At 43.2% G+C, this 18217-nt stretch overlaps 1 protein-coding gene across 1 annotated transcript in view; it reads right to left on the bottom strand.

Moving 5' to 3' along the window:
* The window catches only part of TRIO (trio Rho guanine nucleotide exchange factor), a 335145-nt gene that overhangs the window by 124538 nt on the left and 192390 nt on the right, over positions 1–18217 (bottom strand). The window contains exons 12-17 of the mRNA XM_063086904.1: positions 10745–10914; positions 9545–9719; positions 5171–5366; positions 4221–4387; positions 2227–2346; positions 315–506 (exon numbers count right to left, since the gene is read on the bottom strand). Of these exons, the coding sequence (XP_062942974.1) occupies positions 315–506; positions 2227–2346; positions 4221–4387; positions 5171–5366; positions 9545–9719; positions 10745–10914 (1020 nt within the window). The remainder of the gene's footprint in view (positions 1–314; positions 507–2226; positions 2347–4220; positions 4388–5170; positions 5367–9544; positions 9720–10744; positions 10915–18217) is intronic.

The following is an 18217-nucleotide window of genomic DNA, read 5'->3' as shown; positions in this document are numbered from 1 at the left end:
TCTGACTTGAGGACAAACACAGGCATCAGAGCAGGCAGACCTTTCAGAATAACAACAAAACATAGCCAAACTTCCTGTCCATCTCTGATGTGTTTCAGGTCCAATACTTAAATGAGAAAAGAGGTGTCTTCTCGGCTACTTTCCAACCTATTATCCTTTAACACCTAAGGTAGCAAAAATAATTTTAATTCTAGAATGCATCTTTCCTATACTTGATTTGGAACTGACTGGCTCAATAATAACTGACATGTTAATAATGATTAAATTGTCCAATAAAATTAAGCTCAAAATAAAACGCCAGTCGGGAGCCCGACCTGCTCAGAGGTCTTGTAGAAGGCGACGGAGGCGTTGACGAGCTTGAGGCGGTCTTCCATCTTGAGCATGAGCTGCTGCCAGTGTGAGGCCACCTTCTCGGCACAGTCTCGGATCATGTCCATGTCGTAGTGATTGGCCTGCAGCATGGCCTCGGCCTTCTGCTGCACCTGCAGCGCACTCTGGTGTGTTTTCTAGTGAAGGGGAAGAAAAGGGCGGCTTATTTAATAGGGGTGTCACGCATTCACTAGAAAGCAACTGGGATGGCCCAGTCACTTTGTTCTTCACCATTTTATAGAAACAACTTCAGTTAATACTCACTAGGACGCTTCTAAAAGCATGACAGACAGTTTAATAAGAACTGAGTTTATACTGAAGTTATCTAATGAAGGGTGAAATGCATTAAGACTTCCCAGAATGGGTCTCAGCTGTGAGGTTCTCAGTTTACGAAATAGGAGGAAAGGCCCTGAACAGCCAATGTCTAAAAAAGCTGTTGAAATGTTCCAAGTTTATTATTCCCATTGATTCTTATTATAATAGGCACTGGAGGCAAACGAACAAGCAGAGAAAAGGTGGCCAGAGTGATGCTTTTCCTTTTCATTTAAATTTAAACTTTTGACTCCAGTGAAAAGTCAAAAACTACTGATTTTAAAAAGAAAAGAAAAAATTAATGAAAAGCTAAGGATGAACCAGCTGTGTTCTCTGAAGGTCCTGCCATATGATAAATCTATGAATATTCCATGCAAATCCAGTTAGAATTTGCTCATATATTCTCACAAGAAAAACTGTGAGGTGCTGCAAGGTCAGGTTCTCTCCAGTTCTAGAAGAACTAGAATGCCAGCAGGGGTCAGTCAGGAGGTTACCTGGTCTCCACGGACACACTTTTTTTTACACAACAGCAAAATCTTTCATTTTACTTGAAAAAATGTGAATGATCCCATAAAACAATACACAATATAGCCCATCCATTACCCAGAAACAGTGACTAACTACTTGTAATTACTAGAAATCACTTGGCACAGTATACAGTTTACAAAAGATGCCCAGGCTTTGAGACTCAGGAAGAAGTGTTAATGTGTGTCCATTAGCCCTGAGTAGTGGCAAATAATCTAGGGAATAAATTAGTGGTGACTTCTGGGGCTCTTCTGCTCTGGCTGACAATACGTACGTAAGCAGAGCAGGAAATAAGTTTTCTGTAATCAAATGCTCTTTTTCCTTTGATTTTACTTTGAGACCACTAATCAGAACTATTACCCACACCCCCCTCTCAAAAAACCCCTAAAAATAATTAGACTACATGCTGAGAGTGGTTGTGAGCAAGCCTGGAAGTGGCCCAAGCTGTTCTGCTACAGTTCTGGCATGGCCCTAACCCTCGTCAAGGTGAATAATGCTGCTTTAAAGCAGGGGTCTGAGGAGTTTTGTTGTCAGCAGCACTGTTTAGTGATTTACAGTGAATTCACGATTTGCACCTGCGCTTGGTGTGACTCCCTCTCCCCCCCACCCCCCCAGCTCTCCGCTTTGTTGAGACTGGTTACGTAGCAGGAATGTGCTACAAGTCCAGCAAAATAATAGGAAATCCTCAGCTGATAACCCAGTTTGGGCTCCTTGGTTCCAAGGTGTTCCTGATCAAAGACAGCAATTCTGCCAGGGCCCTCATAGCAGGAGGATGACAGGAAGCCCGGCCTCTCGGACCCTTGCTGGGAGGCCTGCCTTCCCTTCACTGCAGTAGCAGTACTTTCTCCTTCTCCTGTAACCAACTGTACGTTTATAAGCATTGTCACTTTGGGTCCTGTGAGTCTTCTTCACCGATAGAGCCCCATTTGACTCCCATGGTCAGTGCCACATTAGGGATTTAGCAGGCTTGTCCTGAGGACAGAAAATCCCACTCACAGTGACAGGGACAGGAATTCTTACCTCGATGGCATGCTGGAACTGCTCATGCTCTCTCTGGAGCTGCTCTGCCTCTTGCAATGAGCTGGCTGTAATTAGGCCTGCATTTAACATGGACTCTCCATTGCGGATCCATCCCAGCACCTGAAACATTACACAAGATAACTCCAGCAGCAGGCTTTCCAGTACATCCTGCAGACTACCAGGCATGGGAAGAAGTCTGCAAGGTGATCCAGTGGCTCCTGGCAGATATGAAGTGATTTTTTTTATTATCCTACTAGCTACGGCCTGATATCCTTCAGTGGTCTCTGATTACAAGTGCTGCATATTTTAAATTAATTCTGTTATTTTTAGTAGCAAATGGGAACTGAAAAGGTGAAGGGTCCAGAAGATTAAGATTAGTCCACAGGCCAAAATGGTTTGAGAACCACATATTAGAAAACCTACTGTCACAAAGAATTCCCTGATAATCAAGAAAAATATTTTTCATTTCCTTTCAGTCCTAATGAACATGCAAAATTGGCAAACTGCTTCATAAGGGGGAACTAATTTATTTCACTAACTTCCTTTCCAATTTCACTGCAGTGATAAATGGCATAATAATCAAAGTAGGAATTAAGCAGTACTAAGATTCTCAGGGTCAAACCATGAGATTCTCAACTTCACACACCAACAAAAACAGAAGTCAGTCCTGACAGTGGAAGCCACGGAAACCGTGGAGGTCACTGCTGTGTGTGGCAACACCTCGAGTTACCTACAATACCTACTTTCCTCTTCTCGTTTACTCAGAAAACCCAAACTTTTGGGGAGGGCTTAAAAAATAAAACACTTCTCAGCACCCGTTACCATTTAGTCAGAACTATGGCATGATTCTAACCGATGAGATCAAAACATCAGCCTCTGGAAGAGTCTGTGAAAGTATTTCTTTTGTGATACTGGCACTGCCTCTTTCTTGTTATGGCTTCCCTTTCTGGGATGTGGACGTGATGGCTGGAGTCACAACCCGTTTGGCAACCATGAGGGAAAGTCCACTCATCACCGAGATCTCAGGCTAACCTATCACAGGGCCACTGAATGAACACTTGCTATCTACTGTCTCCTGACTTGTTACCTGGGGAAAACACCTTTCTTAAGTCATTATATTTTAGTTTCTGCTACTCACAATCGCTGAGATACAGCAGTTTATTCCTTTATTTCTTAAATGAATTGTTTTGGTTTTGGCAAGAAAAACCACTTCGTTAGCAGGTCATGATACTTCCTTTCATTTATGTGTAAAAGCACCCATACTACTGATGGCTCATAGGAGACCAACAGGTGCTCTTTTAAACAATTTTGACTGAACAGTGTATCTGCCCTAATGTGAGTGCCACTTACTTGTGCACCAAGTACAGAGGAACCTTAAGTCCCTGCCAACCAAACTACAGTTTGCTTTCTGTGCATCTAGAGAACACCATAAGCCTTACTTTCCCTCTATTGAGTCAGTATCATCAGCAGATTCTCTGCCCACGGGATAAAATGTCATATCCATGCATGGACTCCCACTGGCATTGAGCCAAAAGCAATCCTTTCCAAATGCTCCACTTTTATTTTGCCATGCCATCCAGAATGGGGTATTATAGTATCCCAATAATACAAGAAAAACTCCTGCCATACACAGTCTGTGATCCTGTCCAGATTGATAAACAGTATTTGGCAGAAAAACCATACAGTTATTTAGCCCAGAAAGCAATGTGCTCAGGGTTGCGAGCAAGAGACTACCAATAACAAGACAAGCTAATGGATTCTCAAGTGCTACACCTGCCGGACGGGGAAGACTTTTCTACTATAGAGCAAACAGAGCCATCCAGGCCACTGGCTCCCTTTTTACACATTAGGCACAGCTGCACTGGGAGAATGTGTGTGTTATCTTATGTATCAGGGCAGTTGTGCCTGATCGGAGACGGTCTTCCCCAGCAGATCACTCATCAAGTGCTGTGACCGGGTGCTGCAGACTGACCCACATCCAGTCCCTGGCTCACCTGCTTCACCTCTGCCTGCAAGTGGCGCAGCTGTACACACTGCTCCAGGTGCTTCCGGTGCTGCTCTGCAGCTAAGTCCAATTCCTGCTGTTTTTCATGGAGAAACTCCAACAGGTCCTGGACCCGAGTTGCCATATCTACATCTCTGTCACAAAGCAGCTCCACACCTGCAGACATTGAAGGGAGACCCCAGAACTCAGCCTTCAACCTTCTGTGCCCAGATGGTGTATAACACCTTCTGCTTTTGTGAATGGGTTGCCCAGATGGGGGCCAAGCCATTACGCAGAAGGGCAACTTCAAAGAGAGCACAGCCAAGCAGAGGGGGTGTTTACGTCAGCCTCTGACCACACAAGTGTGTCTGAAAGAATGTCCAGATAATCAAACCAAATCTACTTCCTTTCAATCTATAGGTACTTCTACTCCCACACTGATAAATAATGAAAATGTAGCATCCCTTACAAATGAGCAAACTTTGGTTTGTTTTTCTTGTTATCCTCAATATAAACAGTTTACTCTTTAGTAAGCATTTAACTTGTGTAAAATGAGTTATGTTGTATGCAGGTTGTTGCTAAATAAGTTTCTAATACTACACAGTTACATTTCTGAGCCTACAGTGACATCTGCTGGTAAAATATAAGCTAAGAAAAAATAAAGAATGTGAAAATATTTTCTTGGGATTTACATTCCATTCAGAAATACAACATATCATTTTGTAAAATTAAAGGTCAGGCTTGTGAGAATGTTAAGGGTAAATACCTGAACCATAGTGTTAAATATAACTCTTCTGTGGGGAAAAAAATACAAAATGTTTCCTTTTAACGAACAGGTATCTATACAATCTATATCACAGGGGCCCACACAATTTGCAATCATGACACTGCAAATAAACTGAATTCCCATGGTGACAGGGAGAAACCACAACTGAAATAGAACAGGCCAACCCTTCTTACCAGAGGCCTGTACTTCATTGACATACTGCAAAAGGTCTTGCCCTTGGTGGATGACATCGAAAGTCAAGTTATTCATGGTCAAGGCTTTGTCTGCATGGTGCTGGAGGCGCTGCTCTGCGATTGTGAGATCCTCCGTGTCAAAATCGTTCATTTGCTGAGAAAGCTCATCATTCCAAGACTCAAGGTCTGAGATGATCTGACAGAGGAAAGCATTTAAGATCAAGACTTAAAAAATAAACATATCCTGCCACATCTCACCGTGCCACGTAAAGAAGGAACTAATTGTGTCAAAAGGACACAGAAACTGTACACTTAGGATGGATGAGTTCTGTGATATAGAAATCATATCTCAATAAAGTCTTTAAAAAAATTAAAAACAAACAGACATGGAAGTCAGTTGGAAGGGCTCCCACTGGTCAAAGATGTGACAATTAAATACTCAAAAAGAAAAATTACCACAATTGACTGTACAAAATCCATTAACTCCTAATGGATGGGGGCAGGATGGGGAGGAGGAGGAAGAAGAGCTAAAAAGCCAAAAAATAAATGGAAACCTCTTAGGTCTCTATTAGAGGAAACCAACCTTTATCCTGAAAATTAGAAATTAAAGGAGAAAAGTAATTAGTAAAGCATTTCATGGTGAAGGAAAGTTCCTCTGTATAGATAAATCTAGCTATTAAGTGTAGAAAAATAAAATAAAATTAGAAAATGATTTGTTTTCAAATTCTAGTAAAATAACTGTTTCAGGCAACCATCATCAATGAAAAGTAAGCAATCATGAGAAAGGCTGAGGGGTAATTTAACAAGAGAAGGGTCAGGATGCCGTGGCCTCAGCATCCCTAAGGGAGTGGGAGCAGACGGGATGTTCCTCTCACAGGAGCTATGATGGACCACCTATGCAGCACTCTGGCACAAAAATGGAAACTGAATCTAATCAGGTCTTTGCATCTAACTTCTAAGTTTAGAGGAAATGTCAGGGAAAGAAAACCAGTTAAACAACCTGATGGAAACCAAGTGAGCAAATGCAGAATGTGGGACCTGCTTCCTTTGATAACAGACCTAGCTATTTAGCAAGTCATGGCATAAAAAAAAAAAAAAAGGAGGAAGGACAGAAGATTCTAGATGAAGGGACCAACTACTCAATGCTTAAGTGAGGCACCTGTGCAAATCTGAACACGGCTGGGTATCAGAAGACGTGAGAAACCACTGTTAAATTGCAGAGGTGTTTAGTGAATTTTGGGTGTATAAGAAAATGGCCTTATCTTTTAGAGATACTTGAAACATCTTCTGAAGTTAAATGATAATATTTCCTCTAAAATACTACAGTACAACAATAACAAAAGCAGGGATACTGGAAGCAAGGGTGGAAAAGTACTGCTGAATTTTGGAGATAGGCAAAGGAAAATTTCATTGTACTATCCTCTCTACTTTTGTGTAGGTTTGAAAACTTTCATAACATAATTTTTAAAAATTAAGACTAAAAATTATAAAATTCAGGAAGGAAGAAAAAGCTTCTTGTGAAAGAATATTATACTATATACGTAAACAAAATAACATTTCCCATGCATCCTGACTTACTTTATCCAGTGAGATATCCATGAGAACTAAAGCAAGTTAGTATGAAATTTGAGAATGCGAGAGTTTACATAAAAATTCAGGTAGGACATGGGAAGTAATGAAAACTTTAAAGATTCCCAAAGCTCCTATTGCACAAATCTTATCCTTTTAATGTTGGGGTTTGCATACAATATTATGTATGTTATATTAATTCATTAAATTGTACTACTTAAAAAAATTAATAAATTTAAATAATGTCCAACTAGACATAAATCATGAAGAAACTAAGAAAAAATTTTTCAAAAAGAAAAGAATATGATCATAACTTTAATCTTTGTCTCTACTCCAAAGGGGAATTTTCTTTCTTGATGTTTGTCTGTCTTCTGACACTGAGGGAGAGGAGATCAGGTGTGGTGATGAGCTACAGATTCAGCAACACTGTTTCCTGGAGACACTGTCAGGCTCAGACAACACTCAAGAAACGGATAATAAACAAAGATCAACGCGCGAAAACAAGCAGGATTTGAAAACAGTCACTGAGCATAAAGAAACCCTAACAAAGGCTATGATCAAAAGATCTTTAAGAGAAGATCCTGTCTCCAAAGTTCAACATTACAGTCATTAACAGCAGAGTGAACAAATCTGCGGCAATAACACAACTCAAGACAGTGGATGTCAGTTTCTGAACACTAACCACTGGAAGAAAGAACTTGGAAATAATTTTTAAAAACGTGTTCCAGAATTTGCAGAAAGTCTAAGTTTCTCTTCCTAAATTTACATACAATTATGACTATTTTTCATAACTAAACTGTCACAAGATGCTATACTAATGATTTTGCAGGTCTTTTTAGAGTAATAGAGATTTTATTTGGAAGATCTATAGGCTGAAATATCAATATTCTAAAAAGAGGATTCCATAAAACCATAGTAAACCTTGATCCACTTTTGGGAGATGGAAATGCTACTCCTATTGAAAAACAAGAGAGATGGGGGATTTCTAAAAAGTTAACCAAGAAACAGACACATTTCTACCATAAGCATAAACTCTATGCTTCCTACAGACAGTAAGATGTGGCATTTTCCCAGATAAGAGAGGAAATCCCAGCCAAAGCCTAAACTGCTCAAATTTTCACATTTCAGAATGATTAGGGAGAATGGAGGTTCTTAGGCCATAACCTCTTAAATGCTTTTAAACTCTATGTGGCACTGGCCTGAGACTAAGGCACACAAGTTCAGCGTCCGCAGCTCGGGAATGCACTCACTGCGGTCTGGCACCCTGGCTTTACCAAGGGCATTTGTAGTTTTGTGGCTTCAGCATATGGAAAACGTATTTTTGTTTCCTAATCTGGTTCAATGAACATGGAAATATTCACAATGAAAAAAATTTTTTTCTCCTTTAAAGTAGCATTAATACAAATGAAGTTAAATTTCGTTTTCAAATATCAAAATGTCCTAAAAGAAAAACTTCAGCTAATGATTGACTGCTTTGTGTTTCTTAATTAAGTTTCACAAAAGCAAGTCCTTTGAAGTCAAAAAGGAAAATGGGTCTGCTTGGTCTTCTTCGTGTCCCGTGCTGCTACCTGGAAGCTGGAGGCAGGCCCAGGCCAGGCAGGGCCTTGCTGGGCAGAGGCCGGGTGCCTTCTCTCTGTGTGGCCTCTTTTGGATCTAAGTCAAGACCCCGAGGGCACGTCAGCAGGTTTTTACCAGGCAATGTGGTTAGGTTCTAACTCCTTTCTCGTCATGAAGTAATGATGACAATGAGAAGAGTCAAGAGGTCTTTCTTTAATAAAAACAAGTGCTGGACGTTCAGACAAGCGGCCAACCAAAGGCACTTGTGCGAGTGCACAGGCCTGGCCTGGCCCTGCACCACACACCAAACCGCCACTCAGCATGGGGAGAACACGACTCACCATGGGCACAGCCCCTCACCAAGCTGAGGTAACCGAGGGCAGTCCACGCACATGACAGTCCAGTCCTGTCCTCCCTTGCCCTGGTGGCACATGAGGGTTTGGGCCCGAGTGCCCTCCAGGCACTGCTGAGGAGTCCTAAGCCCTGCATAAGTGAAGAGTATGGAGAGATGTGCTCCAAAGCCCCGTCACAGTCACAGGGTGCACCTTGGTGGCTCAGAGGTCCATCACTGCTGACAGCTATGAAGCTGCCTGGCACTGGGAACTGGCCTCACCCAGGCTGAAGAGAGCTGGGTTCTTTTCACCCAATTATGCTACTACTGCCTGCACCACATCACAGCAGAAACAAAAATCTTCCTCAGCACAGCACTCAGAACTACCCTCTTTCTGTTGAAGAAAGATAAGAGGAACCTGTACTTCACATGGAGCAAAAGTCCATTTATAGGTAAAAATTATAATCTGAGAAACCTCTGTTGGACGAAAAAAACTGGGTTTCCTGCAACCTCCAACACTGTCACTATGGGCTAAGATTATCCCTACACTTGGAGGAGGAAGAACAGGAAGGCGAAGGATGGAAAGAGAAAGGGTGAAAGATGGGGCGGGGGGGCGGGAGAGGAAGGGCAGAGGAAGAGCACAGGGCAGTCCCTACGGGTGTCACACGTCTCAGCACCTGCCACCTGAGCTGCCTCCACTGTAGTCCCCAACCTTGGAGTCCAGAGCTGAGAGTCCCCCATCCTCCTGGGACGACCCCAGGACGTCTTCAGGCGCCCAGGCCGGCTCTTTCCTTCCTCTGCCTCCTCCTTGCGCAGGGGGCAGGGGAGCAGAAGGCGCAGGAAGGAACAAGGCAGAGGACAGCAGAGGGGAAGCCGGGTCCCCCCAGACAAGAGGGCAGCGGCCTGCGGACACTCACATCGATGGCATCCCTCTCGAAGATGCGCAGCTGCAGGAAGAGCTCCAGCTTGATCTTGCGCTCCTGGAAGAGTTCCTCCATCTGCGACTGGGCCTCGTCCAGCTGCTGCAGCACCGTCTCGATGTGGTTGATGGAGCTGTTGTGGGGCGTCTTGTTGCTGGAGATGGCAGAGTCCCTGCGAAAGGGCACACGAGGGAAGCCGGGCTTTAACAACGCAAAGGGGAATTGAATGAGAAAGTCTCACCCCAGATCCGGCAGCTTGGCTCTTTGGGGGAAGAAGCTGCAGGAAGCTGGGCTGCTGGCCTGGGCCAGTGGAGGCAGCTGCCCCTCCTGCAGCCGGCAGCAGCCTGCCTCCTCCCAGGAGGCGCTGCGGAACCTCTAGGCATCTTCTCGAAGTCACTCTTACGAGAAGTCTACTATTTACAGAATATCACTTTAGTAGATTTTTATTTTTAACCACTTTTCTCTTTAAGTAGGGAGAATAGATGATACCTGTTCAGTACAAATGATAGAGTCATATTGGTCATGAGAGATTAACCTTTAATGCAATCAATTAAGCTTTTATTAAGTAACTCCTGCCTGACTCTCTTTTACCAAAGTAACATCTTGGAAGGTTGTCAGTCAACAATTTGATAAATTGTCCTCTGAGTAATACGGTGGGGGGATTAAATGACATCAATGGTCCCCATAACCCAATAAAACAAATTTATTTCCAAAGGAAACAATTGCAGCCCTGTACTGCCTCCTGCTGGAGTGAACACTTGCAGGATGGGGGTCCCGGCACGCAGAGACCCTCCTGTGCCTGCACTTGGAGACCACGTATTTTGACTACACTTGACAGGGCCTGAGGCCACGATCCTAAGGGGGTTCAGACTCATCCGGTTATAAAGAAATTTCCATTATTATTAGGTAGGTGTTAAGAGGAAATACTAATAAAAGCTGCATTCTGTGGTTTATAAGTCAATGTCGTAACGAGAAAAAACATGGAATTAAAGAAACTGTGAGGGAGGGAGGGAGGAGGGAGAGAAAAAGAGAGAGAGAAGAGAGAGGTTACTCTTTTGTGTTCCTAGATGTCATTTGTCCTCTCCCGAGCTGGACAGAGAATTACAGCTAATTGTTCACAAAAGGAAAAGAGGAAGGGAAATCCCCGGCAGGATTTCAGAATCTGTGTTCAGATCAGAGGAAAGGGGCGAGGCCCACCTCAGCTGCTGGATGAGGTCCTCCCCTTCCTTGATCACGTTCACAGTCACCTGCAGGGTCGTCTGCTGCTGCTGGCCAAAGCGCTTGATGAGATCCTGCACGGCCTCCACCGACTCGGCGTACACGTCGTCCAGCAGCTCCTTCTGCAGCTCCTCCAGCCATGTCCACAGCTGGGAACAGGGAGAGGGCACGGTGAGGCGGGGCTGGTGTGGTGAGACTGCCCCCAGAGAGAGGGGAGGGGACAGGGAGGGAGAAGCATCCCTAACAGACTGCCAGGGCAACACATGCACAAAAAAAGCAGTACGCCTCTGCTGCGTGGTGAAAAACAGGCAGTGAGGAGGAGGGGACTGTCACAAAAGAGAGAAAGGAAAGGGAAGGGAAGCCGCTCTCTCCCACTCTTCCAAGGCTCAATCTGCAGCATGATGGAAATAAGCCTCCCTCAGACAACAGAAACATCTGCTGAACATAAGAGACATTCTTTGATGTGTTTCCTGACTCTTACTTGGCAGATAAATTTATTTGCAGTGAGGGCATCCAAACCATTATTAATTATGAGACCACTGCTCAGAGGCAGGTGCTTGACACCCTCAGGACAGAAGGATGCATACAATGTGGAGAGAAAAATTCACCAACAAGCCTGGTGGTAGACTTGGACATGGTGCTCCCAAGGTAACGACACCCAGCCCAGGCCACCATGGGTCGTCCCACTGGTAGTTCAGACCTTTGGGAAAAGGGCGTGCACACTGAAAATGCTTAAACACCCTTATTGCCTCTACCGTTAAACATGTCACTGGGGACCCTGACTATTAAAAACAACTTGGAATAAGACCATATTTAGCAGGCGCCAGGGACCAGGGCACTTGGCCACTTCCCGGAAACACATTAACTCCTTCAGGTCTCTGGGGCACCACTCAGGGAACCGAAAAAGACAATTAATTAAACCGAATGGACCCTGGTGGCTTGGCAGTGGTTTGCATGTGGAGAAATGCTTTCGGCTTCCTCAGGGAGGTAAGGGTCATCTCGTGCATCCTGCATGTGTCTCCATCTCTACATCTCATCATGTTGGCTGCAGTGAGAAAGATCAAGTCAGGAGACCCCCTGACACTTTGCCCAATGGTTGTCACCTACAGGGCTCATAAGTCAAACTGTACTTGCAAAAATAAACCATGTGTACATTTGGTCTTTTGCTTCCACACTAATCTTTTTACAAAATGGCTTTATTCAGGTATAACTGATGTACAATAAACCACATGAATTTAAAGTGTCCAGTGCAGTGAGCTTTGCCATATGTCTACAACACCATGGAAAGTCCCCTGCTATCGAGACAGTGAATGTCTCCATCACCCCAAAAGCTTTCCTATGCCCTGTGTCTCCCTCCCTCCCTGGCAATCACTTTCTCTGCTTTCAGCCACTATAAATTAGCTTACATTTTCTAAAAAAAATTTATAGAAATGGAGCCATACAGTATGTCTGGCTTCTTTCATTCAGGTTAATTACTTTGGGATTCATCTGTGCTACTGTGCGTATCAATACTCCTTCCTTTTTATTGTTGAACAGCATTCCCTTGTATGTATATGCATAGTTTATCCGTTCATCTACTGATGGCCATTTGGGTTACCCCCAGTTGTTGGTCATTACAAATAAAGCTGCTGTAAACATTTGTGCACAGCTTCTGTATGTACTTATGGCTATCCTTTCCTTTAGGTAAATCGAGGTACAGAGTGGCTGGATCACATGGTAGGTTATGTTTAACTTTTTAAGAAACTGCCAAACATTTCCAAAGTGGTGTACCATTTTTACATTCCCACCAGCAATGTATGAAAGTTCCAATTCCTCCACTAATAATTGATAGGGTCTTTTTAATTTTAGCCTCTAAATGAGTGGTAGCTCACTGTGGTTTCCATTTGTAATTCCCTAATGACTAATGATGGCAAATTTAAGCTAAGCTTTTAAGAGTTCTTTGTTGTTAAACATATGTCTCGTTGAAAACTGACAATCATCTGGTGGCTCTTGGTTCTCCCAAATATGCATACAAAACCTGACTTCCATTTTTAATATAGAAAAGCTTAAAACATAAATTCCATACTATAGCTTGTTCACTGAGCAATTCTACAAACATAAAATATACTTTTGTTATCTGCAGGTCAATAAACATTAAATGTAGCAGGCCAATTTGAAAGTAAGAGAAGGGCTGGCAAAGAACTTATTTTCTGATCCAGTTACTCAGGGACCTAAGAGTTATTTTTACAAAAAATATTAAGTAAACAAAACATTTGTTAACATTTCTCGTGTTATTTACTCATTTTTGTATATGAGTTATAAAGTTTTATACAATCCAAGAATTTTAATTAAAGGAGTACTAGAGATAGGCTGGTTCAGTTCTTTCATTCTATAGATTAAGGAAAAGGGCCCCAGGTGATGAAGTGAACTGTCCAAGATGGCCCACCCAGGGGCAAAGCCAGCATCAGAGAGGCTTCTTAGACACATTGTAAAACACACTGATGTTTTATTTCAACATAAAAATAGCCATTCATCAGTTCACCAAATATTGATTGATGCTCTGTATCATCTAAGAAGGATCCATAATCAGTGCTATCCTGGCTTTTTGTTTTGTTTTGTTTTGTTTTTTTGGCTTTCCTCTAAAATTTATAAATAACAGGAAGGATAACAGCATTATGACACTGAAGAATCTTCCAATTTGCTCTAACATTTCCCATGAAAAACATTCTAAGTTGCTATAAGTCACATTATATAGTAGCAACAGTATTATGAGATTTACAGTAAGGTGATCTGGATTTAAGAAATGCTTAAAAAAAGCATTAGCTCTGTGACCTAAGAGATCACTTAACTTCTCCGAGACTCAGTCTGCTAAAACAGGGATCCTAAGAATACCAATACTACCTCAAGGAGTCACTGGGGACTAGATGAGAGGGAAACAGCAATGCACTAGACGATGTTAATCATCCCAGTTATAAGGATGGACTCGAACCGAATGGGCAAGATTTGCTCAAAGAAACTCAGTTCGTGCCAGCGAGGCTGCTCTGAGCAATAAAGAATAATTTACCAAAACAAGGCTGCAATATTTTACTGACAGAATCAAAATGTTTAACCAAAATGTCCATGCTATATTACCCAGTTAGTAGACTTGAGATGACAGCCTGCCTTCCACATGGCAGAGCGGGTGACTGGCCACACACCCGAGTGTTCCCTTGCTCCCAACGAGGAAAACCCTTTCAGCAGTCCACGGTCCCTGTAGCCCTGCCACCCCCTAATTTACCTCCTAAGACGGACATTATTGAAACAGCAGTCCTTTACAATTCCATTTATTCTGCTGAAAGAGAAAATAGAAAATCATTTACTTCAATCTCTTCTCAAAATCTCAACTGCATCTTCTGTCTGAGCACATCTGCTTTGCTGGAGCTGCCCCCATCTTGGCCTGTATAGTAGAACCAGGAAACAGAGCAGCCCATGCCTGCGAGTCAACCACAGCAGCTAAATTCATGGATGAAAATGGAAAATACCTAAGGAACTGATAAAAGGATGCTGCATAGTAAACGTATTATTCTGTCCCACTGCTGAGACTTAAGAAACAATGCTACCTCAGCATTTAATGCTCAAACTTTCAGTGGAAGTAAATGATTTAAGCAAACGTACATCTGAAAAACACCCTCAGAATATACTTTTCACTCTAAAATATTGTGGCACATTCTCTTCTTTCACTCTAATCAGAAGAAATATTTCTGAGAATAAAGGTAAAGGAGCCAACTCTGACATAAATTCTGAATCTGCCTCACAGGAGGTGTCCAACACATCAGGCGACAAGCTGGTGGCTGGACACTGAGAAACAGTCCACTGAGGGCTGGATCCAGTGGTGGCCTCTGGTTTTAGTTACACTACACACCTTTAAGGGCTAGGTCCTTATACCACTAATAGAAATTAGAAATTTTAAATCTGTTGAGAAAATAAAACACAAGTTTTTTTTTTAAAGGCCAGTAGAAAAATAGCAAAATTAGCAAAACAACAAAATTCATCAAGACAACTGGTAGAGAATCTGAATGTCGCGGACAAGACACATGTCATAACAGGTCCTGACCACCCTCTCAGTCCTGCTCAGACAGCGGGTCCCCCTGAAGCCCTGGCCAGTGTGGTGCCTGCATGTGACACTGTGCGAGCCTCGGGACTGCCTGCACCCCTGCTGGGGAGCTCAGCAGCCTCTCCCCAGGATCATTGGGAGGCCCAATTCGAGGCCTCTACCTGTGGGTCAGAAAGCGGGAGGGATGCCCGTCTGGGTGGAGACGACTGCAAATTCCTCTTCTCCAGCAAACATTATCAAAAATACCATTTAAGTTACAAAACCACTTTATCAAGTCTCACTTTTAGACAATGATAAGATCAAAACCGGCCTGTGGCACTGTTCATAGGTATGCTTCTGTTTAACTCCATTGCAACAGCACCAGAGTTAATGTTTCTTCCACAGGTGATAATTAAAACACGACACTTCTCACAAGAGGGAATACAGAATAATGACGAGGAGTGTAGGATCTGTAGCCAGACTGCCCAAGTTCGGATCCTGATAAGACTTCCTAGAGTGTAACCTTCGGCGAGCCCCTTACCTGGATCCGTATGTCAGCTTTCTCATCTATTAAACAGCTACGGCAGCAGTGCCTACCTACCTCAAAGCGTTGCCTGTAAGATTACGTGAGATGATACACACAGAGTGAAAACGTTAAGTAAATGTTAGCCACTATTATAGTTTTCGTTCTAAGAAAAATTCTTCTCACAATAAGAAAAACAAAAGTTTTAAAATCTTTTGTCTAGATGTTTTTCAAAACAAATCCAGGTTCCTGCCAATTGTTAAAAATATGTCATTCAGTCTGATAAACTGAACACTGTCCCACATATAAATCTTTTTACTGTTAAAAATAGTACAGTATGAGGAGAAGGTGCTAGAATTAGTCTGCCATTCTATAGAAATCACGTCCTGTCACTTCCAGGGGAAGTTCTGTGAGTATTTGGGGGTCAAACCTTTTCCGGTCCACCTGGTAGGGTTTTTTTTTTTAAATCAGCTTACTCCCTATAACATCCTGGGCACCTCAACACATGCCCAGTGAGCTCACCCCGCCTGGTCAGTCAGTGAAAGCAGTAAGGAGCCACAGCTACGGAGACCCACAGAAGCTGATCTTGGCATCATGAAGTTGAAAAAGGGAAAAGTAGATGAGATGGAAGGAGTAGGGAGGCTGCATTTAAAAATCATGATGTTGAAGGCCTAAAAGTCCTTTGCTCCTTTAGAATTTTTCTGTCTAGTCCAACAGACAGAAATTTAATTGGTTTAATTCATCAAATTTAATGAATTCAATTTAATTCAATTAATTCAATTAAATTTAATTCATTTAATTTGGAGAAAAAAAGTCTTAGATAAAGGTCATTTCTAATGGCAGTGGAGGATAATATGACGCATATCATAACATGATTCAAGCAAAATCTAGTTTTAAGCTTTTAAAATGGTATATATGGGGGTTGGCCAGTTAGCTCAGTTGGTAGAGCACAGTGCTGACAACACCAAGGTCAGGGGTTCGGATCCCTGTCCTGGCCAGCCATCAAAATAAAAATTTTTTAAAAAATGGAACTAAAATATTGCTGCAAATGGATGCCTAAAATATTATTGAATAAACAAATGAGAAAAAGTTTCTGGGATGCATGTAAAATTCCTATCACAAAATTCCTAAGGGTAACAAAAATTTCACTTTTGTGTATGCTGCTAATTTATAATAAAAAGATAAATCTTTACCCAACAGCAAGAGAGGAGATACATTCTATGGAAGTTCCCAGCAACCTAAATTCTACTTTTGAGAACCACAGGCAGGTCAGGCAGCCATAGGCTGAGTCAATGCTGTCCCCTAGAGGCCATCTGAGCTGTTGCCAACAGTCTCTAGTAGCACTGAGAGAGATATCCAGGGGATTTACAGGTCTGGGTGGCTTGTGGAAGAAAACTTGAATCCAGCCCACAAGTGAGCTGCTGGTGTGTACAGACCTGACTCATGGACCAGGATCCACAGATAACTCTGGGCTAGGGAAAGACACGGGATTCTGTAGAACAACTCCCTGTGATAAAAGTTGTGGGAGGGTCCTGGTCCTGGACCAGCATCAGGCTGGGTCTGATCCAGGTACACCCTCCACCTAAGCCCCTTCCCCACAGGCCTTGGCAGGCCCCACAGCTCTGCTGGGAGAAACTCCCTGAAAACATGAGCCTTAAGAGGAGGAGGCTCTTTCTCACTAACTGCAGAGGGCAACCATGCCACAGAGGGCCCCTAGAGGGACTTGTTGGGGTGGGAGAGCTTGGGAAAGGACCGAGCTTCAAGCTGATTAAGTGGATGGCAGGATCAGAGCCCTGAGATATGGGAACTGCTGTAGCTACAACGCTTCTGTGATCCCCGGTGGGTTAGGAGCAGATGCACAGTTTGAACGTGGGCTATAATTGGAGTCTATCTACCTGCAAGTGGGGGATGTCAGGAAGGCACGACATGCCAGCACAGCACACCAGCTGGGGGTCCCTGTCCACATGTGTGACCTTGGTTACTCCTCGGAGCTCTCTACCTTTGGTTTTCTCATGTATGAAACAGATCATTTTTACTGTATACGTCTTCCCTAACCCACAAGGCCAGTATGAGGACGCAGTGAGATGACTATAGAAGAGTGAACACACTCAATTACTACAAGCGCTCCATAAACAGAAGCTACCACCACCATCGGTATCTGTTTCCCTACTCTTGTTTTTGACAAACACAATCGTTTGGGTATCGACGGGGATGGGCGAGCCACAGGCCAGCACAGTTAGTATCAAAACCATAGCTGCCTGGAGCTGCTGCAAGTCGGAAGCAGAAGTAGGTAGTTTCAATGGCAACTTGCAGGTGGGATTTCAGAGGGCAACCACCATGCACACAGAATGAGACTCCGTTTCAGGCATAAGGAACAGGGATAAAAAGGAATAGCTCCCACCATGCACAGCACCAATAGGGGCACTGCACCTTGGGTGCACATGCCCACTGCCCTGATTAAGGAAGAGTAGGGGTTTGAGGAGTACTTTTTTACTCTTGGGGGGGGGGTAAAAAAAAAATCCCTTAATAGGATGAAAGAAAATTTACGAAGGATTTATGGGAGCTGGAGGGCAGAGGGCATTCAAAGTCAGCATCATAAAATAATATTGTTACCGCTCTGTGTAAGATGAGGAAACAAGAAGAAACGCAGGAGGGTGTTGTGAGCAGCCATACATGAGGAGCAGGGCAGGGACATTCCAGCACCAGAGGGTGACGCCCCACAGAGACGCGTGAGTAAGGACAGGGTGAGGCATGTGTGATAGGGCAATGAGCCCTGCCAGGGATGACTGGTACAAAGAGAACAGTCAGTGTGAGGACAATTGAGACTTTGACTACCCAAATGTTACATCAAGTCTAATTCCACTGGAAACAGAATCTG

This window comes from Cynocephalus volans, chromosome 2, assembly GCF_027409185.1.
Source record: "Cynocephalus volans isolate mCynVol1 chromosome 2, mCynVol1.pri, whole genome shotgun sequence".
NCBI classification, from domain to species: domain Eukaryota; kingdom Metazoa; phylum Chordata; class Mammalia; order Dermoptera; family Cynocephalidae; genus Cynocephalus; species Cynocephalus volans.
The sequence above is the reverse complement of the archived record's forward strand: the minus strand, read 5'-3'. Positions and strand labels throughout refer to the sequence as shown.